This window comes from Phallusia mammillata, unplaced genomic scaffold (genome assembly GCF_965637545.1).
Source record: "Phallusia mammillata unplaced genomic scaffold, kaPhaMamm4.hap1.1 HAP1_SCAFFOLD_287, whole genome shotgun sequence".
NCBI classification, from domain to species: Eukaryota; Metazoa; Chordata; class Ascidiacea; order Phlebobranchia; family Ascidiidae; genus Phallusia; species Phallusia mammillata.
The window spans coordinates 1-18,257 of record NW_027649017.1 but is presented as its reverse complement, the minus strand read 5'-3'; the positions used below and the strand labels follow the sequence as shown (position 1 = coordinate 18,257).

General features: G+C 34.8%; 2 protein-coding genes and 2 pseudogenes across 2 annotated transcripts; 2 read left to right on the top strand and 2 right to left on the bottom strand.

Moving 5' to 3' along the window:
• Positions 1-648: 648 nt before the first annotated feature.
• LOC145208503 (uncharacterized) lies at positions 649-7,361 on the top strand. Its single transcript, XM_080078946.1, has 2 exons — positions 649-2,213; positions 6,359-7,361. The coding sequence occupies exons 1-2, from the start codon at positions 913-915 to the stop codon at positions 7,083-7,085; spliced, it is 2,028 nt and encodes a 675-aa protein (XP_079935072.1). The 5' UTR covers positions 649-912; the 3' UTR covers positions 7,086-7,361.
• Positions 7,362-8,598: 1,237 nt separating this feature from the next.
• On the bottom strand, positions 8,599-12,557 carry LOC145208502 (phosphomevalonate kinase pseudogene; annotated as a pseudogene).
• A 61-nt stretch (positions 12,558-12,618) lies between these two features.
• Positions 12,619-15,535, bottom strand: LOC145208501 (dihydrofolate reductase pseudogene; annotated as a pseudogene).
• Positions 15,536-16,206: 671 nt separating this feature from the next.
• Positions 16,207-17,408, top strand: LOC145208500 (uncharacterized). The gene has a single exon (XM_080078944.1). The coding sequence runs from the start codon at positions 16,290-16,292 to the stop codon at positions 17,064-17,066; it is 777 nt and encodes a 258-aa protein (XP_079935070.1). The 5' UTR covers positions 16,207-16,289; the 3' UTR covers positions 17,067-17,408.
• The last annotated feature ends 849 nt before the right edge of the window (positions 17,409-18,257 follow it).

The following is an 18,257-nucleotide window of genomic DNA, read 5'->3' as shown; positions in this document are numbered from 1 at the left end:
GGCCAAGAAGAAGCAAAAAAATCGGCATTAGCAAAACATGCTACATAATCACACCAATAACGTTTCTGCTGCCAAGGTGTTAGCGAGTGAAACTGACTTCCACAAGCGAGGTTTTCTAGAGTCGCGGAACATACATTTTCACACCAACATGATGAACGTTAAAACGGACGTTCTAATGCCGATTACTTATCTGTCGTTTTTGCACCATTGAACTCGGTGTTATGTGGTTATCAATCGACCATTTCGTTTTTACCACCGCCTTTGTGTGTGTTGTACCGCCCTTGTTATATAACACTTTTGAGATTTTAATTTTTGTCATTACCCTGCTGAAGATGTCTCGTATGGTACATCGAAGTGACGGCATATTAAAATAAAAACTGCTGGAAAAGCCAAAAATGTGTAAAACAATTGTGTATATCCCAACAACTTGTTTCAGTGAATATAGTGTTACTACCAGCTCCAGGCATATTGCAAACACGTTTCTTTGAACATCCGGTCAATATAATGTCAGCTATCCAATGCAGTCTTTAACACCCTGAGAGTAAACACCAGAAAGACGTTGGCTCAAAAACGTAGATAAAAACCTTTGTTCACCAGTTCCAAGCGACTGATGGCTAATTGACTTTAGAACATCAGCTTTTATGTTAATCTACGATTTTGACCCACGTTTTTACTTCGTTTTCGGGCCAGTGTCTTCCTCATGTTCACTCTCGGGGTGTTATAACAGCCTGTGTTGGGTAGCTGACGTTTACCTGATGTAGACAGCGCGTGTATGACGTTGAAACGTCGGATGACTTTTTTACATTTGTTAGATGAACCAAATAGACTATTTTATTTCAGCTCATACGATATTAATCGTAAATCGGTTGAACTATTTTCGTTATAATACCTGAATAACTAATTGAAACAGAGATGACATCAACGGTTTTGGGCTCAGAACAAACTGATATGTGTAATCAAAGGTTTTTGGAAGGAGGAAACGTAAAACGACATATGCCGAAACACAGCATTGAGAAACTTCAGCGATGTGATGTTTGTGAAAAAACTTTCACCCAGAGTTGGATTTTAAAAAGACACATGTTGACTCACGCAAACGCGAAACCGCATCGATGTGATACATGTGATAAAAGATTTGCCCAAAGTGGAGATTTGACAAGACATATGTTGACCCACACCAAAGAGAAACCTTACGAATGTGATTTTTGCAATAAAAGATTTGCACACTGTGGAACTATGAAAAGACACATTTTGACTCACACAAAAGAGAAACGTCATCGATGTGATGTTTGTGAAAAAAAGTTTGCTCGAGGTGAAGATTTGAAAAAACACTTGTTGATTCACACAAATGAGAAACCTTATGGATGTGATTTTTGTGATAAAAGATTTACACAGTGTGGAACTTTGAAAAGACACATGTTGACTCACACTAAACACATGTTGACTCACACTACGGATTTGGGCGTGGATCAAACTGATATTTGTGATCAGAGGTTTTTGGAAGGTGGAAATGTGAAACGACATCTGCTGAAAAACAGCATTGAGAAACTTCAGAGATGTGATGTTTGTGAAAAAACTTTTACCCAGAGTTCGACTTTAAAAAGACACATGTTGACTCACACCAAAGAAAAACCTCATCAGTGTAATGTTTGTGGAAAGACATTTATTCGGCTTGGAATATTGAAACAACACATGGTGACACACACCAATGAGAAACCTCATCGGTGTGACGTTTGTGAAAAACGGTTTGCGCGTAAAGATGTTTTGAAAAAACACATGTTGGTTCACATAGATGAGAAACCTTTTCGATGTGATCTTTGTGATACTGGATTTACACAGAGTGGAAATTTAAAAAGACACTTGTTGACTCACACTAACGAAAAACCTTATCGATGTGTTGTTTGTGAAAAGAGATTCAGGATTAATTCAAATTTGAAAACACACATGTTGACCCACACTAAAGAGAAACCTTTTCGATGTGATGTTTGTGAAAAAGGGTTTGCTCGTAGTGGAGATTTGAAAAAACACATGTTGATTCAAACTAATGAGAGACGATATCAATGTGATACTTGTGGTAAAAAATTCACTCAACATGGAAATTTGAAGACACACATGTTGATTCACACTAAAAAGAAACCTCATCGATGCGATGTTTGTTACAAAACATTTACCCACTCTGGAAATTTGAAAAGACACATGTTGACTCACCAGAAAATGTAACTTTACCGGTGTGATGTTCATTAAAATGTTTACTTGGGCTAAAACATTGCCTTTTTGTGCGGATTTTGTTTCCTAACATGAAACATGTATCTCACAGAGCAACAATAATAAAGGTCACCCTATGTACAGTTAACGTTGTTCACCAAACCATTCAAATCTTGCATAAATTATGTGGGAAATTTGGCAGCTGTCAATGAAATATCCGATTGCTTTAAAATAGGATGCCTTTACAATATTACAAAAAAAATTCTCGTTTGGTGCTGTTTTGTATTTTCAGTGGTCGTATTTCAAAATGACTTTTTACTGGGATTGAACAACAATAAACACGTTGTACATAATGTACATTACTTTCAAAATTTTTAAAATAATATAGGCGTTGAATGTTTAACAGTTCAAACCAATTAACTCTAGTTTGACATTGGGTAAAATGTTTAAACAGACAAACCTAAATAGAAAATTCAAGATTAAATTGAAACACATTAGTATCAGAAAATTCTGGGATGAACAGTGAGAAGCTTTTAGGACATAGTCTCCAATAAAGCAAGTTCTTGTCGCTTCATACGCCTTCGGTTTATGGCAATTTAAAGAATCGGTATGAGGTGTTGACTACTTTCTGTTCAATTCTGAGCGTTTTTGTTGTTTTTTATGGAACCTGACCAAGCTCGTAAAAAAACGTTAAAATAATAAAATTATTATGTGAAATTAGTAATGGTCTGGACTATAGTATAAATAGACTATATTAAAAAACTGTAACGTAGTCAGACACGTACATAAATATTGAACAACATAACCTTTTACAAATGGTTATCACTAGTAACTGCTTGGGTTTGTATAATTAAGGACTGAAAGATATAAGTGTGTGCAATATACAAAACTGTTTAAACATGATGCTAAAAATTTTTCCTCATGTTCGTTTTCGCAACAATATTAGTTTGATCAAATTAATATCTGAACGACAAAACGCATTGACACTATGCTTGGTGGTCTATCCTTACCCTGTTACCCCTTTATTTTGCACTTCGATTGTCGGCGAGCACCTTAGTTTTCTAAATGAAATGCTCGACGTCATTTTTAGCTCACATAACAGTTTAGGGCTATAAATCATTAAATCTGTATTGTTATATAATTTCAAACCAAAATAGCTTTATATCACGTGGTTTTGTACTTTGGTAATCATACAGAATTTTATTGGATGTTATTGTTTAGATTGGTGGAATGCTTATCATACATTCATGCGTTTATACCAAATAGTCCCCAGTGCTGAGTAGCATGCTGTAACACTGGCTAATTAAGCGCATTAAATTGAATTGTCAAACACAACATGTAAGTTAATCATTACAGTATCATAAATTATTACATTTAAGGCAAATAGATAATCATCATTTACTTTTGCCAACGAACCATGAACCACAGGTTCAAGCTGCTTGACACGCGAAAAAACGCACGGTAGTCAAACTCTCGCTTATTTCTGCGCGATATGAGCGCCCGAAATCTGTTTAGCGCAAAACAAGACAGGAAAAATAAAGCAAGCTAACTTTTTGTAGGTCTGAGTGCAACGTTTGTGCCTTTTTGGGTCCCATTTCGATACTGTTATCTAATTACGAACCCCCTTTGAGCTTTAATTATTTTTGTGCTTTCAATAGTTTAAATCTCGTTATGCGCCAATTAACAAGTTGTCGCGGGACCCTTGATCTAAACTTCAAGCTCCACACCTATTTCCTGGCTCAGTGCAAGCAAAATGCATCATTTGTAAACAAAACGAGCTCAAAAATAAACTGTGGCCAAGAAGAAGCAAAAAAATCGGCATTAGCAAAACATGCTACATAATCACACCAATAACGTTTCTGCGGCCAAGGTGTTAGCGAGTGAAACTGACTTCCACAAGCGAGGTTTTCTAGAGTCGCGGAACATACATTTTCACACCAACACGATGAACGTTAAAACGGACGTTCTAATGCCGATTACTTATCAGTCGGTTTTGCACCATTGAGCTCAGTGTTATGTGATTATCACTCGACCATTGCGTTTTTACCACCGCGATTGTGTGTGTGTTGTACCGTCCTTGTCGTTATATAACACATTTTAGTTTTCAATTTTTGTCATTACCGTGATGAAGGTGTCTCGTATTGGACTTTGAAGTGTCGGCATATTAAAACAAAAACTGCTGGAATAGCCAAAAATTGTGTAAAACAATTGTGTATTTTGAACAACTTGTTTCAGTGAATATAGTGTTACTACCAGCACTAGGCATATTGCAAACACGTTTCTTTGAACATCCGGCTTCACCAAGATAATGTCAGCTATCCGATGCAGTCTTTAGCATACCGAGAGGAAGTATTTCAGTTCGACAACATTTAAAAAAATGGTCATGTTTCATTTAAGTAACCTTATGGTCACAGTCAGCGTTTTCAACATATTATATGACACTCTACAGATTATAATTGTCACACAAAAAACTAGCCATACAGCTTAACAACCATTTTACATTTGTGTCAGAATTTGTTTATTTTAACATATTTTTTTGAATTTTTGTGTACAGACTATTATTTGTCTTTCAGATTTTTAACTGCTATAATTGCTGCTTTATTTGCTGGCAAATAGCTTATAATTGCTTTTTTAATGCAAAACTCCTTCAAGCTTTAAAATTTACAACACTCTCACTTAAATTTAAACCATATTATTAAACCTTGTGCTTCCTTTTTACAACCAAAATGAATCATAAAGTTATAGTTTGGGCATGATAATTGATAGCTTCTTCCTTGATTCCAAATGACAACTGAGAAACTGTTTTTCTATTTAGTAGTACTAGCACTGCAAGTGCAAGTGTTTTGGAAATAATGGTGTTCCTAACAAAGGTTTGCATCCAAACTGTTTTGCCTTTGAAGGACTCGTGGAAACAGCAAAAAGGATTTTTCATCCTAGTAATTTCACTTGTCAAAACATCATCTAGATTATTTTCAAAGTAATCATGAACATCAGACCTACAGAAACATTTTCATTTCAGTAACTAGTATTTCTTTGTCAACAATAAGATATCCTTGGTGGTCACTACTATCTTCTCTGTAAAATGTTCATTCTTAAGAAACACTTCCTGTGAAGCAATTTAGCACCTACTGTTTGGACAAACAGTACATGTCCATTATATCAATACTCATCGTTTTTATCATGTCCACGTAAGGGAGTTTCAAAGTTTCCACAGAACAAAATGCAGTCTATTATTTTGGACAAAATTTCACGATTTTTTTCCACTTTTTTGTTGTGTTCAATAATCGAAAGTCTATATACGCCTCACTAAGTTTTTATAGTTCCCAAAAGTGAAAGTGAAACATCATTGTCCACATGCTTCTTTGACTTCTCATGTTTTTCTGCTTTCTCACCTATTGATAACTTGATAACTGCGAAATCTTAAGTTGCTGAAGCGCAAAGCCATGATTAACCTTTAAATCAAAAACTGTAAAAATGATTAAAAAAAGAATTACTGTCGTACCGTACTCATTGTCGAACCTGATGGTACACGTGATTTGCTTTGGCACACAGAACCGCAAAACGTCACGAAACGTCAGAAAACTGGAGCTGCAGTTCCAGCATAGATATAGATTAGTGTTTCCCAAAAAAAAATTTTTGATAAAAAAAAATGATTAGGGCGGAAATTATGCTTATTATATATTGCTAAGGAATAAAAAATAAAAATAATTAAAGTTATTTGTAACATTATGGTAAGTGTATTAAGTAAAATATCTAGGGGGTGCTGCAGCTCCGCAGCACCCTAGCACGAGCCGCCCCTGCTGATAACTAATTGACTTTAGAACATCAGCTTTTATGTTAATCTACGATTTTGACTCAAGTTTTTATCTTCGTTTTCGCGCCAGTGTCTTCCTCACGTTCACTCCCCGGGTGTTATAACAGCGACTGTGTTGGGAACCTGACATTACCCTGATGTAGACAGCGCGTGTATGACGTTGAAACGTCGGATGACTTTTTTCATTTGTTAGATGACCAAAAAAGTCTATTTTCTTTCAGCTCATACGATTTAATCATAAATCAGTTGAACTATTTTCTTTATAATACCTGAATAACTAATTTGAAGAGAGATGACATCAACGGTTTTGGGCTCAGAACAAACTGATATGTGTGATTAAAGGTTTTTGGAAGGAGGAAATGCAAAACGACATATGTTGAAACACAGCATTGAGAAACTTCAGCGATGTGATGTTTGTGAAAAAACTTTCACCCAGAGTTGGATTTTAAAAAGACACATGTTGACTCACACCAAAGCGAAACCGCATCAATGTGATACATGTGATAAAAGATTTGCCCAAAGTGGAGATTTGACAAGACATATGTTGACCCACACCAAAGAGAAACCTTATGAATGTGATTTTTGTAATAAAAGATTTGCACACTGTGGAACTATGAAAAGACACTTGTTGACTCACACTGAAGAGAAACCTTATCGATGTGACGTTTGTGAGAAACGATTTGCTCATGGTAGAGATTTGGAAAGACACATGTTGAATCACACTAATATAAAACCTCATCGATGTTTTGTTTGTGACAAAAGGTTTGCTCGTAGCGGAGTTTTGAAAACACACATGCTGATTCACACTGAAGAGAAACCACATCGATGTAATACTTGTGACAAAAGATTTACCCAAAGTGGAAATTTGAAAACCCACATGTTGATTCACGCTAAAAAGAAATCTCATCGATGCGATGTTTGTGAAAAAACGTTTTGCTATGCTGGAAATTTGAAAAGACACATGTTTACTCACACTAAAAAGAACTTCCATCGATGTGATGTGTGTGAAAAGCAATTCAATGTGACTTCAAATTTGACAATACACTTGTTAACTCACAACAAAAAGTAACTTTACCCATGTGATGTTGATTAAAGGGTTTACTTGGGCTAAAATTAAATAAGTCCTTTTTGTATGGACTTTGTTTCCTAACAGTGTGAAAAAAACATGTATCACACAGAGCAACAATAATATAGGAGACCGTATGTACAGTTAACGTTGTTCACCAAACCCTTTAAATCTCCTGTAAATTAAGTAAGAAATTTGGCTACTGTTAATGATTTATTTTATTTGTTTTTCGATTGCTTTACATTAGGAATGTCTTCACAATATAACAAAAAAATTTGGTGCTGTTTTGTATTTCAGGTGGTCGTATTTGAAAATGAATTTTTACTGGGATTGAACAACAATAAAAACGTTGTACATAATGTACATTACTTTAAAAATTTGTAACGCGTTGAATCAGTAGGCCGCAATCTTTCAAAGTATTATATTGATACACATACAGAGTTGCCATCGACTTAAACTAAAATTAAGGACAAACGAAAAATTAAATTTTAAAACGAAACAAATGTTTATTATACAAATCTTTGCATTCATAGGAGCAATTACATATAATACGCTATTTTTGGCCAGAAACAATCTGTTTCAGCAACTCCTTGTTTATAGAAAATACTTCGTGCATCTCAGGACAGCTCAGGTCTAGGTTTCATTCTACTTGTAGCAGGGATTTTACTTGTAATTGTTGAAAATAAGACAAAAGAAGGACTCGAAACAAAAATAAGGACATTTCTTAGAAATAAGGACAATGAACTTTTCTAAGACATAGCTCTTCAAAATACGGACGGTATGGCAACCCTGTATATATACTCTTATATGGCATCATATTAATTAAGTAATAATCATTGAAAGATTATAGGCGTTGATTGCAGTTTAACCCAATTAACTCTAGTTTGTCACTGAACTTGGGTAAAATGTTTAAACAGACAAGTACTGTGAATACCTACCACTCTACACAGAAAATTCAAGATAAAATTGAAACACATTAGTATCATAAAATTCTGCGATAAACAGTAAAAAGCTTGTATGACATCGTCTCCAATGAAGCAAGTTATTGTCGGTTGCGTGACTTGGCGGTGCTCTATTTAAATATTTTGTTTGAGTCAACACGCAATCTATCTTAACTCAACAGAGAAACGGAACAAGACAACAAAAGACACATTTTCAGCTGCATATATATTTCAAGACCTTTATTTATAGAGGCAGATTTGTAGAAGAATGATGGATACATTGTTCAACACATCACTCAAAGAAAAGATATAAAAAAAATTAAGAGAGGCAACACAACACATGGTTCAGTCAATGCCTGGACCAGTGGCGGCTCGTGACTAAAATTTGTGGGGGTGCTGCCCCACAACTTTTAGCCTTTACTGAACATATGTAAGTTGGCAATATATTGAAAAGCTACATTTCTAGTTTTCTAGCCATTTGTTCTGTGTAGAAAAACAAGTAATACAAATCTTAATTAGCAACTCCATTGTGACGTAATTTTTGTTACGCAATAATGTACACGAGTGTAAACAGCTGACGGCATCATTTGTGTATTTTGTTTACTTGCACAGCGACGGGCCAAACACAATAACGTTCAGTAATAATGTGAAAAACAAAAACACACGTGGCACAGCTTCGAAACGAAGCGGTTGTAAATACGGTAAAACACAACAGGAATATAGAAAAAAAAATATAAATGAGTCGAAAAAGGTCGAAGTATTTCAGTTCGACAACAAAAATTTTCATGTTTCATTTGAGTAAATTTAGTCACAGTCAGCGTTTTCAACATATTCTATGACACTTCACAGATTATTGTCACACAAAAAAACTAGCCATACAGCCTTTTATTGGTATCATAACTAACAAATTTAACAACCAAATTACATTGGTTTCAGAACTTGTTCATTTAAATATCTTTCTTAAATTTTTGTGTACAGACTAGTAATTGTATTTTAGTTTCTTGACTGCTATAATTGCTGCTTGCTGGCAAATAGATTATAATTCCTTTTTTAAGTGCAAAACGCCTTCAAGCTTTAAAATTTACAACACTCTCACTTAAATTTAAACCATATTATTAAATCTTGTGCTTCCTTTTTACAACCAAAATAAATCATGAAGTTATAGTTTGGGCATGATAATTGATAGCTTCTTCCTTAATCCCAAATGATAACTAAGAAACTGTTTTTTTATTTAGTACTAGCACTGCAAGTTCAAGTCTTTTGGAAATATTGGTGTTCCTCAGAAAAATTGACATCTTTTTCAGTGTTAAAAAGAACTGTTTTGCCTTTGAAGGAATCATGGAAACAGCAAAAAGGATTTTTCATCCTAGTAATTTAACTTGTCAAAACATCATCTCTAGATTAATTAATTTCAAAGTAATCATGACCATCAGATCTACAAAAACATTTTCATTTGAGTAACTAGCTTTTCTTTGTCAACAATAGGATGTGCTTGGTGTCACTACTATCTTGTCTGTAGAATGTTCATTCTTAAGAAACACTTCCTGTGAAGCAATTTATCAGCTACTGTTTAGACAAACAGTACATGTCCATTATATCAATACACATGATTGCACTTGGTTGCAAATACTGTCCACATGGTGTGTTGAGAAATCCACACTGTCTTCACTCTTTTATTTGTCTTCATTTCAAAATTCCTGTTGCTTGCAGTTGTTTGTTCTGCATTTGATATTGCCTGAATTTCAGTGAGGCATTTAACTTCACAGTCACAAATTTAATTTTTCTTTGGTAGCATTAGGAACAAAAACTGAGTATTTCTTGTTGTTGCTTATTCCTGCATGACTTAGGAGTAGCATATGTTTTGTCCCATACTTTCATAAATCTTTTTAATTCAGTTATTTATTATAAAGGTTAATTGTGACTTTTAAAGGTGTTAGATGACCTTTTTTCTTTTTCAAGGTGTTAGATACACTTCTTTAATTCAATGATAACTGTAAAAACTGAAACCCACTTACAGTCATCTTAAAAAGTCACGACCAACAGTCAAACAATAAATTTAATGATAGCAAAATAATTATTTAACGCTGCACTCGCTGTCGAACTTAAAAACACAGTACACGGGTTTGGCTTTGGAGCTCACTGACGCGAAGCAGACAACACAACTAGCGCTACGTCACGGGAGGGGCTGCGCGAGCCACAGCCCCCTCTCGCCTATTTCGCCCGGCATGTAGCTCTTCCAAGTGCGCATGCGCACAACTGAAAACGTCACGAAACTGGAGCTGCAGCTCCGCCATAGATAACTTATTATTATTATTATTATTATTATTATTATTTAAAAAAAATTTTTTTTTTAAATAATACAAAATTTTTATTATTTTTATTTTGATAAAATGCCGATTAATGCCATAAAAGTTATTCTTAGTATACACTGATCAAACAAAAAAAACTATATGTAAAGATTGTTTTGTGTAACAACTTGGAATCGGAATGTCAAGGAAAAATACTGGGGGTGCTGCAGCTCCGCAGCCCCCTCGCACGAGCCGCCCCTGGCCTGGACACATTTGTGTGAAGAACCAATGCCAAAATCTTCAAAATAAATAAACACATCCAACAGGAATTTTTGTATTTTATTTTGTTCGCAGAATTTTTTAAGTCTGAGCGCAATCCACCAGACCTTTTGTTAACAGAATAACTTTTCAAACTTTTTTTTTGGAAAGATTATGAGACAATGTTTTGACAAACAAGTTAACAATGTAAAAAAGAACACTTTGGATATCTTTATAAGATTCTAAAGTGCAGTCATGCAAACTGCTCAATGAAGTTGTTGTAGTGTACTGAAGACACAATGTCAGGAATAACCTCGTTAATGGAGATGTGTTTACTTGCATGTCGTGTGTACTTAAGGTATATCATTTGAAGAAGAAATAAATGCTTTTCTGATGGACATTGCACATTTCCTTGTTTTTTTCAAATATTCTATCATCGAACCCTCTGGAATATTTTGGGAAATGTTGCTGATTATGTTGGAGTTATTGGGAAATTGTAGAAGAGCTTTTTTTATTGTAAATCATAAATATTGCAAAACTTCATTTTCAATGGGATTATTGCTTCTGATATACTGCTGTTCTTCAGTAACTTTAGATTTTTTCACAATGTTGTCTATTATGTCTAAAAGAAGTTTGCCCCCATGACTGTTGGGCACATCAGTTTTAAAAAAGCTTTTAAAAATTCGGCCGAAACCGAACTTTTTTATTGCATGGAATTAAATCCTTAAATTTCATTGTGGTCGATACGAAACATGATAAATTATCTATTTGTTGTATCTATAAAATACGAGCCACGTTCTCTGCAAAATATTTGATGTTTAGAAAAGATCACAAATTGTGAAAGCTGTTTTGATTTGTCATAATTTACTTCACTCGCATCAACAACACAAGGTTCAGTTGAAAACATCCATTGAAACAGAGATTTTAGGTTCCGCTTGATTCTGCCTCGTGGCTGAATATTCGGTTTCGACCCGAACATTTTTAACCGGGTTCGGTGCATCACTACTAGTAACTGAAAATTTTGTAATGAGCAATGACAAACTTTTAGGACACGTTTTGCCAAATCAACAATTGCTTACTCCGTTGCAGTTTTTGCCACACTCCAGTTGCCAAACATGCTAAAATTCCATGAAACAATTTACAATACAATTAGGTGCAGCATGACATCATAAATAACTCGTTGCTGGTCCATTGATCACAATAATGCCTGATATTGAAAGTGTTATATGTTTGAAACTAGGATTACTGAGCCAAATCAGTACAATAGTTTGTACTGTTACATAGTGCTTGGCTTAAACATAGTAAGAGCAGTGCCACAGATTTTAACAAAAAATAAAACATAAAGTATAGGCAGTTTTATGTATGATATTGCAATTATGATGGGTTTTTAAGAGTAACTTTCTTTTATGGTATTAATAAGCTTCAAAATGTTTTCATTTGTAGCATAAGTTTGCAAGTTGTCATCATTGTTTATCACGACATTCCAGGTAAGCCCCTCATCCAAATCACATTCAGATTCAGCATCATCAATTCCTGTCACAAACTGCCAACCCCTAGCAATCCGTGTTGTTTCACTTACTGTTATTCGAACAAAAATAAGTTTTGTGTCGGGAAAGTTCCTCTCAAAAAATGTCAAGTCTGACTTTCGGCGAGCATCAGTTACAATCCAAACCTGTTTAGCTGAAAAAGGAACAATTGCCAGTTTGCAAAAATACCCTGGGTCATTGTTTTTTATATCCTCACCCCAGGCTATCATTTTCTCCCTCTACAACTATTTGTATTCACTGGACTTTAGTAGTTCTTCATAATTTAGCCTATTACTTTGGCAAATTAAAACTTTAGGGGTGCTGACAGTCTACCACATCTTTCTGTTCCAATAATGTGGGATACTTTCGTAGCAATGAAATCTTTTCCACGTTTGCCACTAAAAATTACAATAATGTTTGGCATGACCAATTAGGTGTTAGCTTATTCAAATAGAATGTATAATCTTTTTTTATAGTATTTCTGTACTGTAAGGTAAGCAATAGAAAATTTACTTCAAACTTGTTTTGCTACGTATAGTCACAAACTATAATGTAAGCATATGTACAACGGCAGTTTCTTAAATTGAGGTATTTCAATGTACAACTAGCAGGCCTGCGAAAAAAATGCACAGCAAACTGAACATTGGTACTCCAAGTAACTTACATGAAAAAAATGCAGCTATATGTGATCGCAATGTAGGCAACATAATTGACGCAACAAAATTAGTAACACATAAACTTCAAAGCACATATGAAAGATTTAGGTATTTAGTGAATCAATTCAAGAGGGTTTATGTTTTTGGTAAACTTCAACTTTCCACTTAATACCGTTTTCTTCATGTACGCCCTGTGGTACGTTGTCAAACTGATCTGTTGGGAGCAGCTTAAACGTTTCATCCAGCTTGGGGAAACATGTGTCACATTTAAAATCAGCCATGACCCTTGTAAGATAAACTTTACCACAGTAAGGAGACTCATGTATCGTGTTTTGCCATTGTTCACATGATAATAATTGAATTAAATCTTCAAATGACCGAACAACGGCATCCGCTTCAGGTGTGTTCAAAAGTAGTGTCCGACTCATAACAATGTTGTATCGATTTATCATTGGTTTAAAAGACTTGGGTATGCTATCCCAATTTTTTCTTCCCATTACAACAGCATTCTTCTTGCCCTTGGTGGTGATCCAGTTGATGCTTTGGTGAACCATGCCATTTCCTTTCTTAACCTCCAAGGTAAACTGCCATTTACTCCAATTCCCCAGCTGTTACAACAAGCAGCTAAAGAGTGAATTTCAATATTTTTCATGTTGCCCAAAATAGTTGATTCCAACAACAAATTATTCCTAATTTGTTTATTCAAATAGAATGTATAATCGACGTCCTATACAAGACGTCTTCATCAGGAAATGACATAACTTGCAGGACAAAATTCTTATAGAGCGACAAAGTGCAAAACATATGAGAAACGGTTTGCTCTTGGTAGTGCTTTGAAAAGACACATATTAATTCTTACTAAAGAGAACCCTCACCGATGTGATGTTTGCGAAAAAAGATTCAATGTCATTTCAAGTTTAATAAGACACTTATTGACTCACAATAAACACTAACTTTTCCGATTTAATGTTCATAACAATATTTGCTTTGATTGTAAAACACCCCTGTTCTTGGTGTCCAAACAATGTGAAAAAAAATCTTGTACCACACACAGTCACAATGTAAACGCTAGTTTGTCATATGCATGGTCATCTGTTTCACAGCAATTACATATTTAATTTCGTTCTTGCTAATACCAGGCTTGCCAAACTTTTGAGCTATTTGAAAACTAATTAAGCAGTTTTATCTTACTTGGTTTAATAAGAATTCATCGGTAAACCAAATGATCGTGTTTTTGTGGTGTTTTCTGTCGACCGGTGAAATCTTTCATGGTTTAAACAACAATAAATTTTGCTGTATGTCGTTATTTGTGTTTTCGTGCAACTCATACAAACACACAACGTGAACAGTGTATTTATTTTGAAAACATACTACATAAAGATTCGAAATCATGCAGAGAAAATAATTTTTGGCCGAATATGGCACCACAATCAAAACTTTTGTAGGTTTGTGCGTGCTCTACGTATAGTTTAAAGCTCCACATCCACCTATTTCCTGGCTCAATACAAGCAAAATGCATCATTTGCAAAAAAGGGCTAATAATCAATTTTAAATCTTATCTGCACTTGCTAATATTTAGATGTCTCAACTCAAACGTATCACAAAATATATATGCACGTTTTAACTTTACTTAACTTACTTAGCAATAACCAGAAACAAGTTTACTTGTTGGTTACTTTGACTACAGCGAGATATATTGCTTCATATTCAAGTTACAGGTGTTTTGCGCATTACACATGCGGGTCTATATTAGCGTATTATACAAACATAAATTTTGCCAGAGCTATTGAAAATCGTTCCGAACAGTTGGTTTGGCCAATTTTAAATATAGATGACGTTTGTAATCGGACACGCTGGAAACAAAAAAATGTTGCACAAAAAAAAATGATGACCGTAATTTGCGAACCCAGATAGTGCTGGCAGACTTACACACTTTAATTTGCAGATTGTTGATTGCATTAATGTTGATTCTGTTTGCAAGCCGGTGCATTGTTCAAAAAACATTATACGTTTGCAAACTTGTTTAAACATAGTAAAATTTGAGTATTGAGAATGAAGAAATTTGTTGCTTACATGTTATGTTAATCTAATGCTTCATACTTCTTTATTATTACATTGGGGGAAGTAATGTGTAAGAGGAATAAACTGTTGCTGCCAGACATAATGTATCAATAAATTTTTAGCTCTTCCAGCAGTTATTATAATATTCCGACGTTTCGATGTCCCATACCAGACACCTTCATCAGGATAATGACAAAGATTGTGAACACAAAGTTTTTACATAGCAGCAAGGATGGTAAAACACGCACAATGCCCGGTGGTTAAAAAAGCAGTGCGTACCAATGCTCGAGTGATAACAACTAGCTCAATGGTGCAAAAGCGACGGATAATGTCGTAAGTTTTAACGTTCATCGTGTTGGTGTGAGATTGTATGTTCAACAAGAGCTAATGCCGATTTTTTACATCTTTCTTGGCCGCATCCCTTTTATGTTCTTTTCGGCGCGTATTCAAAGACCTCCCCATCTCGTCGACGTTAATCTAAGTGCACTCTCCACAGGATGTTACGTACACCACGCCCTTTGTCGCGTTTGTATCTATGCGATGTTTGCAAAAAAAGATTCAGTGTCATTTCCAATTTGAAAACACACATGTTGATTCACACTAAAGAGAAACCTCATCGATGTGATGTTTGTGATAAAAGGTTTACCCAATGTGGAAGTTTTTAAAGACACATGTTGACTGACACTAAAGAGAAACTTTATCAATGTGATGTTTGTGAAAAAAATTATGCTCATGGCAGATATTTAAAAACACACATGTTGATTCACACTAAAGAGAAACCTCATCGATGTGTTGCTTGTGAAAAGAGTTTCAGTGTCATTTCAAATTTGAAGAGTCACATGTTGACCCACACCAAAGAGAAACGTTATCTTTGTGATGTTTGTGAGAAGCGGTTTGCTCGTGGAAGAGATTTAAACACACATGTTAATTAACACCAAAGAGAAACCTCATCGAACCGGCACTTTACAAAGGCTTTGGTTTAAACCGTGGTAGGACTTCAACCGTAGGTACCTGGATGTGCTGGTTAGTTTCTAGACAAAAACGAGCATATTTTATTCTTGGATACAGGATTTAGACACCCTTGGTTGGTACAGTTTGTTAAGCGTACATCACTAACGAACCAGTATTACAAGGTACCTACAGTTCAAAATGAGTATAAAAACAGATGTTCTAATGCCGATTAGCTATAGGTCGCATTTACAACACTTAACTAGGAATTTTATCCACGTTTTATCAACGTATTATCGCCGTTTTCGCGCCAGTGTCTTTTTTTGTTTACTCACAGGGTGCTATAAGAACGACTGTTTGTGTAGCTTACGTTACCCTGGTGTAGAACCCCGTAGTGGTCGAAACACCGAATTACTTGTTTACATTTGCCAGGCAAATAAAAGTCTATCTTTTTTCAGATTCTAACGTATCAATCGTAGATCAGCATAACGATTTTTTTATAACACCTGAATAAGTAATTTAAAGAGAGATGACATCAACGGATTTGGGCGTGGATCAAACTGATATTTGTGATCAGAGGTTTTTGGAAGGTGGAAATGTGAAACGACATCTGCTGAAAAACAGCATTGAGAAACTTCAGAGATGTGATGTTTGTGAAAAAACTTTTACCCAGAGTTCGACTTTAAAAAGACACATGTTGACTCACACCAAAGAAAAACCTCATCAGTGTAATGTTTGTGGAAAGACATTTATTCGGCTTGGAATATTGAAACAACACATGGTGACACACACCAATGAGAAACCTCATCGGTGTGACGTTTGTGAAAAACGGTTTGCGCGTAAAGATGTTTTGAAAAAACACATGTTGGTTCACATAGATGAGAAACCTTTTCGATGTGATCTTTGTGATACTGGATTTACACAGAGTGGAAATTTAAAAAGACACTTGTTGACTCACACTAACGAAAAACCTTATCGATGTGTTGTTTGTGAAAAGAGATTCAGGATTAATTCAAATTTGAAAACACACATGTTGACCCACACTAAAGAGAAACCTTTTCGATGTGATGTTTGTGAAAAAGGGTTTGCTCGTAGTGGAGATTTGAAAAAACACATGTTGATTCAAACTAATGAGAGACGATATCAATGTGATACTTGTGGTAAAAAATTCACTCAACATGGAAATTTGAAGACACACATGTTGATTCACACTAAAAAGAAACCTCATCGATGCGATGTTTGTTACAAAACATTTACCCACTCTGGAAATTTGAAAAGACACATGTTGACTCACCAGAAAATGTAACTTTACCGGTGTGATGTTCATTAAAATGTTTACTTGGGCTAAAACATTGCCTTTTTGTGCGGATTTTGTTTCCTAACATGAAACATGTATCTCACAGAGCAACAATAATAAAGGTCACCCTATGTACAGTTAACGTTGTTCACCAAACCATTCAAATCTTGCATAAATTATGTGGGAAATTTGGCAGCTGTCAATGAAATATCCGATTGCTTTAAAATAGGATGCCTTTACAATATTACAAAAAAAATTCTCGTTTGGTGCTGTTTTGTATTTTCAGTGGTCGTATTTCAAAATGACTTTTTACTGGGATTGAACAACAATAAACACGTTGTACATAATGTACATTACTTTCAAAATTTTTAAAATAATATAGGCGTTGAATGTTTAACAGTTCAAACCAATTAACTCTAGTTTGACATTGGGTAAAATGTTTAAACAGACAAACCTAAATAGAAAATTCAAGATTAAATTGAAACACATTAGTATCAGAAAATTCTGGGATGAACAGTGAGAAGCTTTTAGGACATAGTCTCCAATAAAGCAAGTTCTTGTCGCTTCATACGCCTTCGGTTTATGGCAATTTAAAGAATCGGTATGAGGTGTTGACTACTTTCTGTTCAATTCTGAGCGTTTTTGTTGTTTTTTATGGAACCTGACCAAGCTCGTAAAAAAACGTTAAAATAATAAAATTATTATGTGAAATTAGTAATGGTCTGGACTATAGTATAAATAGACTATATTAAAAAACTGTAACGTAGTCAGACACGTACATAAATATTGAACAACATAACCTTTTACAAATGGTTATCACTAGTAACTGCTTGGGTTTGTATAATTAAGGACTGAAAGATATAAGTGTGTGCAATATACAAAACTGTTTAAACATGATGCTAAAAATTTTTCCTCATGTTCGTTTTCGCAACAATATTAGTTTGATCAAATTAATATCTGAACGACAAAACGCATTGACACTATGCTTGGTGGTCTATCCTTACCCTGTTACCCCTTTATTTTGCACTTCGATTGTCGGCGAGCACCTTAGTTTTCTAAATGAAATGCTCGACGTCATTTTTAGCTCACATAACAGTTTAGGGCTATAAATCATTAAATCTGTATTGTTATATAATTTCAAACCAAAATAGCTTTATATCACGTGGTTTTGTACATTGGTAATCATACAGGATTTTATTG

What these genes read in the sequence shown, in the direction of transcription:
- LOC145208503 (XM_080078946.1), top strand. Translation starts at nt 913, where the DNA reads ATGACATCAACGGTTTTGGGCTCAGAACAAACTGATATGTGTAATCAA. An exon ending in ATGTTGACTCACCAGAAAAT is followed by an intron (nt 2,214 to 6,358) that starts GTAACTTTACCG and finishes GTGTGATTAAAG; the next exon opens with GTTTTTGGAAGGAGGAAATG.
- LOC145208500 (XM_080078944.1), top strand. Translation starts at nt 16,290, where the DNA reads ATGACATCAACGGATTTGGGCGTGGATCAAACTGATATTTGTGATCAG.